Raw genomic sequence first — 14,765 nt, 5'->3', positions numbered from 1 at the left:
TTGAGCGTGGCATGGTTGTTGGTGCCAGACGGGCCGGTCTGAGCATTTCACAATCTGCTCAGTTACTGGGATTTTCACGCACAACCATTTCTAGGGTTTACAAAGAATGGTGTGAAAAGGGAAAAACATCCAGTATGCGGCAGTCCTGTGGGCGAAAATGCCTTGTTGATGCTAGAGGTCAGAGGAGAATGGGCCGACTGATTCAAGCTGATAGAAGAGCAACTTTGACTGAAATAACCACTCGTTACAACCGAGGTATGCAGCAAAGCATTTGTGAAGCCACAACACGCACAACCTTGAGGCGGATGGGCTACAACAGCAGAAGACCCCACCGGGTACCACTCATCTCCACTACAAATAGGAAAAAGAGGCTACAATTTGCACGAGCTCACCAAAATTGGACAGTTGAAGACTGGAAAAATGTTGCCTGGTCTGATGAGTCTCGATTTCTGTTGAGACATTCAGATGGTAGAGTCAGAATTTGGCGTAAACAGAATGAGAACATGGATCCATCATGCCTTGTTACCACTGTGCAGGCTGGTGGTGGTGGTGTAATGGTGTGGGGGATGTTTTCTTGGCACACTTTAGGCCCCTTAGTGCCAATTGGGCATCATTTAAATGCCACGGCCTACCTGAGCACTGTTTCTGACCATGTCCATCCCTTTATGACCACCATGTACCCATCCTCTGATGGCTACTTCCAGCAGGATAATGCACCATGTCACAAAGCTCGAATCATTTCAAATTGGTTTCTTGAACATGACAATGAGTTCACTGTACTAAAATGGCCCCCACAGTCACCAGATCTCAACCCAATAGAGCATCTTTGGGATGTGGTGGAACGGGAGCTTCGTGCCCTGGATGTGGATATGTAAATATATATTTAGTTATTAGACTTACATACTAAGTATGTTGCTATATCATGTACTGTATCACAGCATGAACACTGTATTATCAATCAACATCCAGTACCAAAATTTCATTTTGCATATTAGATGAGACATGGTCAAAAGTTTCTGGAGAGTCAAGCACCATAGTAATTTCCAAACCATGAACATTGCTGCTATAATTGCTTCTGCTCTGATAAATGTTTTCCACTGGATGCTGGAACATTGCACAGAAATTCTGACCACAAAATAATAAAAAAGTGAATGGAGGCTTTAATCACAGACAGGGGATGCGGTTCCTGTTCGTCACTGTGTCAAAGCATGAATATCTGATTGTTCAGCGCAGTGCATGAGGAACCAGCCCAAGAATGTTCTCAACTCAACCAGCCCTCAACTCTCCAAACCCACACTTACACTAAGGTCAACTGACTGCCAGGAAATATCTGCACTGTGTTGCCATCTGCAAACCGTTGAGTGGCAGGTGGCGTCAAACTACGAGACCTGGCGACGTAATAACAACCGATTATTGACCAGCTTAAAATGAACAACATCAGGTTTTCTAATCTCGTGCTTACATCTGTTTATGAAAGCTGTGAGCATCAGATGAACTAACAACAAGCAAACGCATGAGCAGATGCCAACTAATCTAAAGAATGTGGACATTCATGCTTATATACTTCTTCTGACGACCAAGAGTTAAACAGACTCTTTCAGTACCTGTCAAACGTCAACACCGAATGGTCCACGGAGATCATTTTTGATCTGTGAAAATGCCAGAGTGCTTAAGGTTATCTAGGCATACTGTCAGGGGCTTTTACAAATGCATTGGCCATCTTTTGATGTGGGAGGCAGCAGCTCTCAGCCCTTTCAAGGCAGCGGGGTGTAAGCGACCCCTGCCATGACCCCGACCGCATTAAGTTCAAGACCGCCCTGAGAGCGCTAGTAAAAACACATTTCTGAGACTGCGAGTGAGGGTCAGCTGCCTCCTCGCTGTGAGGCTGTAAAAATCCATTCTGAATGGCTGCATATCAAACTATGCAGAACTGACACAGACAGGCACTGACTGCACATGAACCACATGAATCTCTCTCCTTGACACATAAACGACTGGTAGGTAGCAGTAGGCCGCTAGTGAAATATCACAGTCTCTTAAGCTTCAGGGTGCAGGAACTGAGAAGGTGAGACAGATATTTGTCAACCAGTCTATGAATCAGATATTTCACAATATACAGTGTGCGTCGAAAATGATTTCGACATTATGTATTTTGCATTAGAAAACAACATATCAAACCAAGTGATGCTAGATCTTTTCTCAGACTCAGAACGTCTTTGCTGAGATATTTTGACCAACAACTTGGTATCAAATTAATTTTAAGTGGCAGTATTAAGATATATTTTCAGTTCTAGTAAGCACCAGTTGAGTTCATCACATTAACTATGAACATGTTAAACTGAGCAAAAAATCTTGTCTGCAAAAGATTTGCTTGGAAAGTTGGATTGTTATCTTTCTTTAAAATAAATGACCATTGATTTGATACTTGGACATAATGCATTCATACATTTTAAATACTTAAAAGAATAGTTCACCCAAAAATGAAAATTCTGTCATCATTTGCTCACCCTCTCGTCGTTCCAAACCTGTATAACTTTTTCTTTTCTGTGGAACAAGACAATATTTTCATAAATACTACTTGGGCCAGTATATGTGGCCAATATAAGAAGGAAAAAGAAGTCTTTGGGGAAAATGCAGCCAAAATTGAGTGTCACATGACCTGAACTATAATATATGCAGCATCTAACACTCACTTTAAGTTAATATTTAAGACGTACATTTTACAAAATATCAAAATTAATATCCATTTTCATGCTGTACATTCTTACAATGCCTTGATTCACTTTTTTTTTAATAACTGATTTGTGTTTTAGTTTTTGACAAAATAGTACAAAAAATAAATACATATTATTGGTCATAATAACATGAAAATAATTGTTTTATCATATTGGCAAGATTTTTATTGGTTCATCCTTAATTGATAAAATAGCTGGGTGGGACACATCACTTTCTGTACAAAACATTTGTAAACATGTTCTGCTTTTAAGTTAATCATTTGCTATTTGTGATCTGTATTTACACCATGGCAATTTCTTGACTTTTCTATTTGTCATAGCCTTAAATGAACTGAGCACTAGCGCCACCTGCTGGGGATGTGTTGTTGCTACTCCACTGTCCCGAAGAACTTCTTAAAAAAAAAAAAGCCATTGCATGACACAAAGAGTGTGACACCAGGATTTGCATACATTTTTTTTTATTTTCCAAACAAAGAACGCTGTATACATTTTTTTTCCCCAAATAACAACATTAACTCAAATGTATGCCAAGGATGTCAAACTAAAAGTACTTCATGCTCTAAAAAGTTTTTCCATGTCTTGGATGAATTGTCTATGAAATGCAACTATCAAAAACTGGGTCCAAATGTACAACTGCCAACTTATGTTTTTATGAAATGGTACTAGTTGAAACAAAGGTTTCAATATACATTTTCCAGGTAGTTATTCTATAAAGTGATGTATGTACAATCCCCGAAACATCTGACGACCAACATAGTAGTACAGACTAGTGACATGACAAGTGTCATGTGAACTAAGCCATCACATTGTACTGGTACACAGTGGCAAGATGCAGTCATGTTAGTGAACAAATGTTGCTGCTACAGGAGTGGTGTGTCAGAAAATGCACTTAAAATCTCTTATATGTTCTCTTGAACGTCATTGGTCAAGTCTGATATTAAAGAACAGCGCCATTGGCTATAAAAGCCACCTTCCGACAGAGTCTTTCATGAAGCACTCAGTATGATTTCCTCATGGTGTTACCGTTGCAATATCCATTTAGACTAAAATTTTGGCATGTTGAAGGCAACGTCTGAGTCCTCTTAACTCAAAAAGGACTCAACATGAAACAATGAAATGGTTGTGTCAACTGAAAGGGTGAGAAAATACAAACAAATCCACACTGGTTTGACTTCCATGGCCCTCCCACCCATTCCCAATGATCAACCCTGGTCTCGTTCTCATACAAAAAGACAATAAAAAACAAATCAAAAGCAGCCACAGTTATTGAGGAGCCAGATGAGGAGGAACAGCGAGAAAAAAAAAAAGAATAGGAAGAGAGAAGAGAGGATGAACCATCAGTCTGTCCCAGGTCAGCTCGGACCCTCGTGTCTCACAGGATTCATTTGTGCTCCTTTGTTGGGGCGAAGTACAACTCCATGGGCTTGTTGACTTTCCAGTACTTCTCGCTCACCAGCTCCAGGGAGAAGGAGCCGTTCAGGACCTGTGAGGGGAAAAAGAGACACTGTCATGCTGATGAAATGTACGTATGACACGTTTATAAAAATAGGAGTCCAATGGTAACCATAGTTTTCATGTGATGTCACACTTGTATAAGAATGACCAAAGACAAGCAGATGCGCCAAGAATATGAACGTAACACTAAATTGCATGTTATGCATAATGTGGCATTAATAATGTTGAGCGCTTATTATAAAGACAATGCTTATGTAATTTCGTGCATTGTGGGCTCATCTGCTTGCTTGCATTTAGTGTGCATCATTCAATAAGGTACATACTGAATTTGATACATTAAGCCACAATAAGCATTGTTCCCTCTTCTTTTTGAGGGTTTTAGAATGTCCCGCTGTTTTTAGTGATTGAAATATTGCGTTGGGTGCTGTATATGGATCACAAGTGCCCCAAAAACCTTTTTACACGGCTTGAAACAGATGGAAAATTGACAGGGCTGTGCTACAGTTCTATGGATTTGCCCTCCAGGTCTCCACGTCAGTCACATGACTGAAAACTATTAATTAACTGCATGCAAATTTTAATTGGTGTAACATCTAAGCAGCAGTATCAGATGTTAAATGTTTATCCTATCGTAATATATGTCAAAATAATCATATTTTGATTGCTTGACCATATTGTGCAGTCCTAGATGTCTTTAGTATTAGAAGCGGCACCAAACTCACTGTGAACTGGTTGTTTGCTGTAGGGATGTAGATGGTGTACTGTTTTTCACTGGCTGCCTCTACGTTGATGGGGCTTCCTTCTTGGTTCTTGCGCATTTCCTCCAGAGCCAATCTGACAGCCAAGTATTTTGAGAGGTGGTCCACTGTTGCATTCCCCGAAGTCTTAATATACCTGGTAACAAATTCCACATTCAAGCTCAGACTAAATAAAATGACCAACAGAAACCTGCTTAAAACACAGCTGAACCAACAATAAATTTGGTTAAGAAAAAATAATTAACTGCATATATGTTGGTGAAAAGATTAACAGAGAGACGGCCCACCTTGTCTGCGCGGCGTCTTCTTTCTCCATCAGCGTCGGATGAGGGCGGAACACCAGCTCGATCTCGCTGGCCCCGTCCAGAGCCAGGTCTCCTCCTCCGTTCTCTGTAGCATTGTCCATGTCCAGTCCCGAGTCGTCAGAAGTTTTGGTTCGTTTGATGCTGGGTCCGGCCTCTTGGTTACTGTGCACTGATGCATTGCTGCAGTGTGAACTGTCCCCATTATCCTCTGCCCCGCTGCCATTTTCGATCTGGTGCTTCTTCCCCCGCTGCAGTCTATAGTGGTGGAAGTGGGAACACAGTAACAAAAGCAGATGAAAATACAACAACAAAGAAGCAGCATGATCAAAGAAAGCTGTCTTAAGGCCTGTTCACACCAAGGACGATAACTATATAAGGATAAAGATATAGTTATATTATTATAGTTCTAGTCCATATCACAATTATAACAATAACAGCACAGATAAATGTTACCGCTGAAATCACTTTTAGAACTATTCTGTTCCAGATGAACAATAAAAACATTGACAGCAAATCAGAATTCATTCGACTTTAAAGAGCTCGAGCATCTTAAGTGGCAGGGGACAAAAATCAGCGTGAGATTTGAATAAATATAACATTATCGACATCGTCCACTGGTGTGGACGCTTGAATAGTAAAACATATTTAATATCCAGTCAAGCTTCAATAGATTTAGCAGTAAATAAGATGTATGGTAGCACTAGAAACAGCAAGCTAAACCTTTATGTCAATTACTGAATTCACGAAAGTGTATATGTTATTAGAATAAATTCCACATGGATGTATATCAGTCGTCTAACCTGTTCATGGCCTGGATTTTTAAGCCCTCTTCAATACTGTGGCTGAGCGCCTGCTGGTTGTTGTGCTTGCTGATGCGGGCCAACACTCTTTCCTGGTGGGCTTCGTACTCGTCTCTGCTGGGGTAGATCTTACTGATCAGGGCGTCAAAGTTGGGGTCTGGACGGAGGGAGCGCTTGGACACCAGCTTCTTCCTGCATGTTGGACACTCCTTATTCCTGTGAACCAGAGAAGAAATGACAAATGATTAAAGATTACGAGGGCACATGAATTAAAATATATATATTAGTGCTGTCAAAGTTAGCGCGTTATTAACGCGTTAACGCAAAATCATATTAACGGCACTAATTTTTTTAACGCACGATTAACGCAGCACGTATTTTCTGTTTGACCCGTGGCCCAACCCCTAGTAGGAGAAATGGAGATTCACAGTGTTGCCAACTTGGCGACATTGCAGACCCATTTAGCGATTTTTTCCCTTCAAAAAAGCGCCCAAACCTTATTTAGTTTCTGAGAATCTACCGGTACCGCCGGTACTGCTCTCTCAGCACGCGCGCGCGCGCACCTCTCTCTCTCTCTCTCTGCGTCTCGCAGCGCTTTAATTCAGTTAAACACAGATAATATGTTGCTTCTCTAATTTTACATGCAAGCATAGCCGAAATCATAGCACAGATATTGTCTTTATCTTATGTGTATTTGATTTCATCAGACGACGGCTCGATTATCAGGATTTTTGTGCAGATTAACATCTGGGAACGGAGAGCTGGTTATGTCTAATGGGTCGCGTTTCAGTCACCATTTCATATTCATTCCGTTGTTTGACTGACAACAGAAACAGTAAGATATACCAATGAAAACAGTTTTATTGAGAATTTAACTTCATCAAAATGGGCACAGAGAGAGACAAACTAATGTATAATAAATAATAAATGTACATTTAGCATTTTCTGAAGAGCTGCCCTGTCATGCAAAAATCTAAACATGTAAACAATAGCTCAGTGCAAAGAAAGAGAAGTAATGGGAACCTGGTATTTCTTTGTTCTTTCTACATGTGTCTAATAGACATGAATAAGTTCTTTGAAAAACATAACCTTTGAAACATCTTCAACGTCTCGTCTTCATGCTCTATGTTGACTATGGTTTCAAGAATAAACATACATTTGCATAAAGCATCCATATTTATCCATGCCCATGTTGATGAGAGTATTACAAACTTGAAAAGTATTAATTTAAGGTACATTTAGAACAGATAAAAAATGTGCGATTAATCGCGAGTTAACTCATGACAATCATGCGATTAAACGATTAAAAATTTTAATCGATTGACAGCCCTAATATATATATATATATATATAATGATGTGCACAGGTAAATCATTTATTAGAAATACTGCAAAAAAAAAAAAAAAACATTGCTCTCTCAGATCTAATTTGCGCCTCTCAGCTGCAATCTGTCCACCCTCCACCCCTGAAACGCGATTGATTTTAACCCATTGAGGCATACGATCACACCGGTGCGATAAGGGTGTTGAAATTAATTGTTGCATTGATGCAACACGGACGTGGACGATTCTGCATCAATGCAGTAATAGACCATAATTGATTATAGCCCAGTGACATTTCTCTGACATCATTCGTCACATACACGCTTCTCGCGCTTGCGTAAAATGGCGGAGGGAGGCGAAACACAAAAGCGAGTAATAAAAATGACAATTTTAACATTTAGAGCATACGAGTGTGTGCGTGCAAGTCTGGATGTGTGTGTGAGTGCAAGTGTGTGTGCGTTATTGTAACTAAAGCACATTATGTGACAGCTGCACGATTTGGGGAAAATGTCATATTGCGATAATTGAGGTCAATATTGTGATTGCGATATGCGATATAATAAACAAATGGTTTCATGAGTCAACTTGCTTGGTTCTCAAGGAAAATAAATGCACACACAGATTAGTGATAACCTGCCTAAAGAAAAAAGCTCTTTAGTGAAGAGCAGTGAGTGTTTTTCTCTGTTCCCTTTGTTCTTTGATTAACTTTAGAGACAGATATAATTAGTGGCTACTGTGTACTGTCCCTTTAAGACCAGCCGCTGCTGTCTGAGACGCGGATCTCACACGCGCCTCATTCTCTCACGAGTACAACTCTTCACGTTCATCATAAGACTACTCTTATGTTATGAAGATACTCGACAAAAAGACATTTTGGCATAATTGTGTGTGTGTTGTTGTTCGTTCAAGCTCGAAAGAGAACTGTATTCTGGCATGCTGTTTTGTGTGCACGAAGCACGATATTAGCGCGAGTCTTTCTGTGTGTCACAGTCAGGACATTCACAGGCAGCGTGTTCATTTTGGCATACATGTGTGTGTTGTTCGTTCTACCGCGAAAGAAAACTTGATACTGGCGTGCGTCTATCTGTGGGTCGTGTGTGTGTGTGTGTGTCAGGAGGACATTCACAGGCAGCGCATTCTTTTTTGTCTTATCGTGCATGAATGGTTTAAAAGCATTTGCATGAATAAGAGCGGGATCATGTAACACTAGCCAAAGGATGCCAAAAATTAACAGATGTTGCGTTAATTACGTTAACAGCGCTAATTTGTTTATTTAATATAAAATCGCAGCATTTTGCGTCATATAATCACGTAGGCTTGACATCGCGATTGCGATACGATTAATCGTGCAGCACTACTTTTAGTATTATTATTCTAAATGGTCCTGTCGTCTGCTGTGTTCAGACTCAAGTTGTGTTTGATGTTTGCTACATTCAGGAAGTGTCTTGGAGCAGATAAATAAAAAGTGAGTTCATACATCTGACTTCTTGTATTTATTGACAAAAAAACGTAGCCATGTTCAGTAATATTGAAAATTGAGGATGCAACACATTGTGATATCAAATCGAATGGTTGACTGAAGTCTATGGAAGCTGCAATATTAATCCTTTCAATTATAATTTGATGTTGTGTTTTAATCATATCAGATGCAGATTGTGTATGAAACAAAGTTTATTCTTCTCCCATGTTCACTGGCCACTTACTTTTATGTATTTTGGGGAAAATTGATGAATTTACATGATGTAAATCCGACAGATCCTCTGATTGCAAACTCATCACGCTTTATATCAACGAACATGACAATTATTAAGGTGTTTAAACACCACAACACATTCACTTCCACATATTTGACAATAGGAATATATTATTTAATTTATGATATAGTTATGTTTGTGAATATTTTGAATAAAAATGGAAAACTGAAATAAACGCGATAGCTACATGTCTGTAATGTGGCTGCATGGAAATAATACGTTCTAAAACAATGTTCTAAAATAACGATCGCCTTAAACTCACTCAGGGGGTTCAGCTAGAACATAGACTGCAGACTTCAGGCGTTTCTGTGGTGGAAATAAAGCTTCTCTGCCATAGTTGTAACTTTGTTTTCATTTTGTGCAAGTTGCAACAGTTCCATTCAGTGCAACAGAGACACTGCATTAGCAGAGCCTTTACTATTAATTAACCGTGACGTTTTTAATTGCGGTTAATCATGAAATCAGTTCATCGCTGCATCCCTAGTGTTAACTTTAATATAATTATACCATGCACACTGCAGTGGTACTATCATGTATTCGTTCACTCCACAAACAAAATGTACATTACAATATCTGAGCACATAAATCCTACGGATAACACAAACCCACCCTGATCTGAGTGCAGTGATGATGCAGTCGGCACAGAAGCGGTGCAGGCACTCCTTGGTGGTCATGGTGTTCTTCAGCATGTCCAGACAGATGGGACACATGAGCTCACTGTGTAAGCTGCGCGGGGACACGGCGATCTCCAGACCATCCGTGATGGCCTCCTAGAGGAGCACAACATCAAAGAAGCTGCATTGAGGGTCAAAAACTAAGCAACATCTACCAAAACCATCTCTCGCCAGGATTTCACTAGCATATGGGTTTTTAGGCGCCACGGACCCCCATGTATGATAATCACCCCAACCAACCCTAAAAAGGCGTCTATCTATTAAAAACACAGCATTTATATGCCGAAAATTTACATTACAAATCTAAAATTAGTTTATATTAAGTCACATTATATATATCTATTTACTTATTTTATTCTTATTATTAAAATAATATATCATTATTATTACATATTTATTTATTTTTACAGTTTTTCTCTAGACTTTTCCATGGACCTCCTGTCACTCCTTTGCAGACCCCTGGGGGGGGTCCCTGGATCCCAGTTTGAAAACCCCTTGCACTAGCATACAGTCAGAATCACACTTGGGAAACCTAAATGTACAATCATTGGCATGTGAATTTTCTAACCTGTGGAGTTCTCTGTAATTCATAGAGACTAAGCTCCCATGTCTTGCTGAGGGGTTGAACCCCATTCGTCTGGACCGTCTGTGTCATATTCATACACTGTGTCTCCTTCACCTCTGTGAAAAACAGCCAAAGAAAACATTACTGACATGATGTGCAGAACATAATATGAAAATCTACTAAAAGAGCTACACGATATCATGAGATACAGAATCAAAACAACACAATAATAGCATGTTTTATGTCAAAAGCCATACATGATGAAATATTTAGGACTTATTAAAAACCTATTGAAGACAATGATCTTACAATGTTCAAATATCCTTGTTTAGGACAAGGATAGCAAAGTGATTTTCATCATGATCATCTCTGACAACTGACATCTGAGGGATGTTATGGTCTGATGACGTTGGTTTAAGTCGAAAGCTGGCGCGTGATTACGTACATTAAACTCTATTCATGTTTACTTCAATCATCACCTCTGCATTGTTTTGTTTTGTTTTAGATCATCATACTATAATAAACCATTAATCTGTCTAACCCTGCAGTCACAGAGCTAGCAGGCTAAAATTAGCTTCTGAAGGCACTTATAACTCTTTGTCACTGAATAGACAAAGCATATTCCTGTACGTACAACGTGTCTTTTGAGTGAATGTGCTTGTTCTCCAGCAACGGATAACAAAAACAAAACGAAGTAATCGGAAGAGAAAAAAAAATGAAGCGGAAAGGTTTTATCTCCTGCGCTGTCATGAAAACGTAGAGCTAACGGCTAACTCTCTCTGCTAATCCAGATGCTGTACTTACAGGCTGCATTAAATCAACTTTGAACTCAGTGTCGGCGAGATTGTGACATATAAAACCTTTTGCGCTAATGAAAACGTCAATCTCAACAACCAGAAAAAATATATTTTTGTACAAACGCAGCTGTTTACATACTTACATTTCAATGTTGTGAACACTCTCTCTCCTGCCAGCGCGTTCTGCTGAGCTCAATATGGCGGATTCATTGGGCCCAGATGAACTCTGGGAAATGTGGTATTTTTCAAAAACGGAGTCAGTTTTAGTCATCTACTTCAATACTGTGTAAAATGAAGCCATGTTAGTAGCCTATAGAGTTTATTTTTCTTTACTTTTCTTCATAATGTTAATTTGAATAAACTAACTTTACGTGTCTTGTTCATCTACGTTATACGGTAATATTTATATGTAAAATAGTATTTAAAGAAAATTGAAAACCTTGACTACAATTTTTCTGTTTATGCTGATGGACTCCAGGCTGTTTCCTGAGACGCTGGGATACATTATACGACCTAACAATGTATAAACGGTAGGCCTACTGGATGGATGGACCACAGGTGTGACTATGATGTTTAACGTGATTAGCCTTTAAAAAAAACTTAATTAGATTATTAACAGGTTGACATAAAATTTGGTTTATATGAATAGCATTATAACATTACTAAGCCAATTCCCGCCACACAAGTAAAATAAATCATGCTTTGTTAAATAATAACGACATAAAAAGTCATAATTAGGCCTATATATGAGAAAAGAAATCTGAACTTCTGACAAAAAGGTAGGGGAGAGTGGGGTGATTTGTGCCAGGGGGGGAAGTAGTTCCACCCCTTGTTCTGGAAAACCATAGAATAATTTGGTCATGTGACCACATAATTTTGAAAAGCAATCAATTTTACTCATCCTCCAAAAAAGAGAGATACATGGCATGAGAGTTAAGCACATTTTAGTGCAAAAAACAGTTTTTTCCCTTTCAAAGTAAATTTTCTATGATTAAGGTTTTTTGATTGTAGTGTCTGGACAATTATAGACAAGTTTGAAAACATTTCACACGTTTTAGTGCTTTAGTAGGCTACACAATGAGTCTATACAGTTAGCATGATGTTAGCTCTTAACTGCTGGATCATGCTAGTTTTTCAAACTTGTGGGTCCGGGGTGATTTGTGCCAAAGGGCATGGGGTAAGTTGTGCCAGATCCAGACCACCTAGACCTACATACTCACAGGGGATAATCTTGAGAAGTGAGGAGATGGGCATGCCTCATCATTGTTTGACTTAGGCCTGCCTGCTATTTGTTTAATTTAGCTAACACTGATTTCAGTTTTGAGTTTGCACTATGTTAATAAATAGAAGTTTTATTCAGTTTTTAAGTGGCCTAAGTCACAATAGGATGTTTAGAAATTAGCCTAGTAACTTTATTCTTATGTTACATAATTGACAGACAGCGTTCTGTCAACAGGCATCTATTGCCAAAGCCTTTTTTCCCTGAAATGATTTACAAATATCATATATTGTGTTGATATGGTGCTCTAAATGGTTGCTAGGGCGTAGCTTGATAGCTTCACAATGATCCTGAGAGACTGATTGGTCGTCTGAGTAAAATGAGCCCGCCCCCTTGTCTCTATGACACTGTGATCCAGAGTTGTGTTCAATACAAAATCCCTATGCAATTGACCATAGTAGGAAAAACGCATGCTATGGTATTCCAGGGTGACAATATCTAAATAAACCTTAAATTAGTCATTTTGTATTGAATTTGTCTTGCTTTCATATAGCATACGGTTCATAACAGTAAAATGTTCTGTTTTACTTCAGAAAGCACTGGCACAATTTACCCCAACATATTTCCCCAAAAGGCACAACTTACCCCGCACCAGGGGCAAGTTGTGCCATGAGACCACTTTTTTCCCAAAAGCTATATTTCTGAAACTATTTATTTCAGATCCAAAGTTATTATTCTCAGGGATGCACAACATCCTAAAATACATGTACATCCTTAAGCTGAAGGCATTACTGTCATGGCCTCACTTTAAAGTCACTTTGAGTAAAAACTGGCACAACTCACCCCACTCTCCCCTACTATTCTGACATAAAAAAAAAATAAAAAATAAAAAAGAGATACTAAGTCATAATAATGGGACACAAGTCAATTTTAAGGGTTTTTCCTGGCTCAAAAAAGGTCTTCAGTGGTGGCTGTTGAACAATTTATATATTATAGAGATATATTATAGATATACTGTATTTTATCTTATATTAAATATCTTATAGTTACAGTTATACAAAAAAAATGTCATATGGTATGCAAAATCAAAAACTCCATGTAGCCTACACTTCGCATCTTTCCTTATACATCAGGGCTTTAGTCCATAACTGTGCTCAATTCAAATTTCTTTAGAGAAGAGTATTATTATTATTATTTTATTTTTTAATAAATAAAAAAAAGCATTATGGAGCATTAAACACATCATGTAATGTGTTCATACTGGACGCCCTCCATCAGAAAGTCCACAATAGAGATTCACAGAGACGCAAGGTAGTTGTTTTAAACACTTGACTGACGTTATATAGTGGGTTTGGAACAAAAAACATGATATTAATATCATAAGTTGTTGTCTATTGACGCTAAGATGCTAGCGAGCCCGATGTGCACCTGTTGCCAGGAGCGATAAATCCACCTAAGATCACTGGATCTTATTGGGAAGGGCAACTGAAACAAACCCAAAGTATGTTAAGTTAGATGTTTAATCAAAGAATAAGAAATTTTTATTCACACTGTTTTAATCGCCTTAAGATTCTAAATAAAGCGTGTCATGCCGCCATCACAAGTGCAGCTGACATTAGATGACCAAATAAAGCTTTGGTGGGACAGAAATCCATTTTGGTGACCACCAAAAAATGTTTCAATGCAGGAAAAACCCAGCCAATTATGATATTATAAAATGTCTAAATTATGAGATGATGTCATTATGACAATTTATGTCATAATTTCAACTTTTTATGTCAGAATTTATCATTATCATTTACCAAAATATAGTTTTTCTTTTTATGTGGGGGAAATGGGCTAGTCCTACACAAAACAGGCTATCTCAAAACACCATGGAGATGAAATATTTCAGTAGCATTTTTGTACATTAACCAACAAGAATAAAACTAACGTCAAACTGTGCCTCTAGGGGGGAGTAGTAGAGTAAAAACATACGCCTTTTGGATAACTTAAACTTTAGCTTTAAAAAAAAAATCTATTCTGCATAACAATTTACAAATTGCATGTGAAACTCCTTGCGTATTTCTACGCACATTTTTGCTCTTATTTTTTAAATGTGAGTAGCCTAATTTCAACAAGAGGACGCGTCGCGAACGTTTTCTTTTTTTGTTTTATACTTTGTAGACGCTCTCTAGATTCAGAATAATCGAGGCTGATTAAAAGAAATATAAACTGCGATGTACGTTCTATTCTTCATTATGCTATTCAAATTAAACAGTTTTTATGCCATATCTCGTTAATCTGTTGAACTTTTTCCAAAATGACTCTTCTGGGGTAAAATACAAAGAGGTTTTGGAGATAAATTAAAAATTATTTGTAAATACATTAATAAACAAACA

The 14,765-nt window shown here is 38.4% G+C and overlaps 1 protein-coding gene across 1 annotated transcript; it reads right to left on the bottom strand.

Moving 5' to 3' along the window:
- Positions 1-2,769: 2,769 nt before the first annotated feature.
- On the bottom strand, positions 2,770-11,661 carry rnf2 (ring finger protein 2). The gene is made up of 7 exons (XM_081375310.1): positions 11,309-11,661; positions 10,372-10,484; positions 9,739-9,899; positions 6,054-6,269; positions 5,236-5,508; positions 4,913-5,084; positions 2,770-4,218 (listed from the first exon to the last, which is right to left on the bottom strand). The coding sequence occupies exons 2-7, from the start codon at positions 10,462-10,464 to the stop codon at positions 4,117-4,119; spliced, it is 1,017 nt and encodes a 338-aa protein (XP_081231436.1). The 5' UTR covers positions 10,465-10,484; positions 11,309-11,661; the 3' UTR covers positions 2,770-4,116.
- Between the last annotated feature and the right edge of the window lie 3,104 nt (positions 11,662-14,765).

Source organism: Scardinius erythrophthalmus (assembly GCF_964197995.2).
Source record: "Scardinius erythrophthalmus genome assembly, chromosome: 9".
In the NCBI taxonomy this organism is placed as follows: Eukaryota; Metazoa; Chordata; class Actinopteri; order Cypriniformes; family Leuciscidae; genus Scardinius; species Scardinius erythrophthalmus.
The sequence above is the reverse complement of the archived record's forward strand: the minus strand, read 5'-3'. Positions and strand labels throughout refer to the sequence as shown.

What these genes read in the sequence shown, in the direction of transcription:
- rnf2 (XM_081375310.1), bottom strand. Translation starts at nt 10,464, where the DNA reads ATGAATATGACACAGACGGTCCAGACGAATGGGGTTCAACCCCTCAGC. An exon ending in ATCACTGCACTCAGATCAGG is followed by an intron (nt 6,270 to 9,738) that starts GTGGGTTTGTGT and finishes TCTGGTTCACAG; the next exon opens with GAATAAGGAGTGTCCAACAT. An exon ending in AAAATCCAGGCCATGAACAG is followed by an intron (nt 5,509 to 6,053) that starts GTTAGACGACTG and finishes CCACCACTATAG; the next exon opens with ACTGCAGCGGGGGAAGAAGC.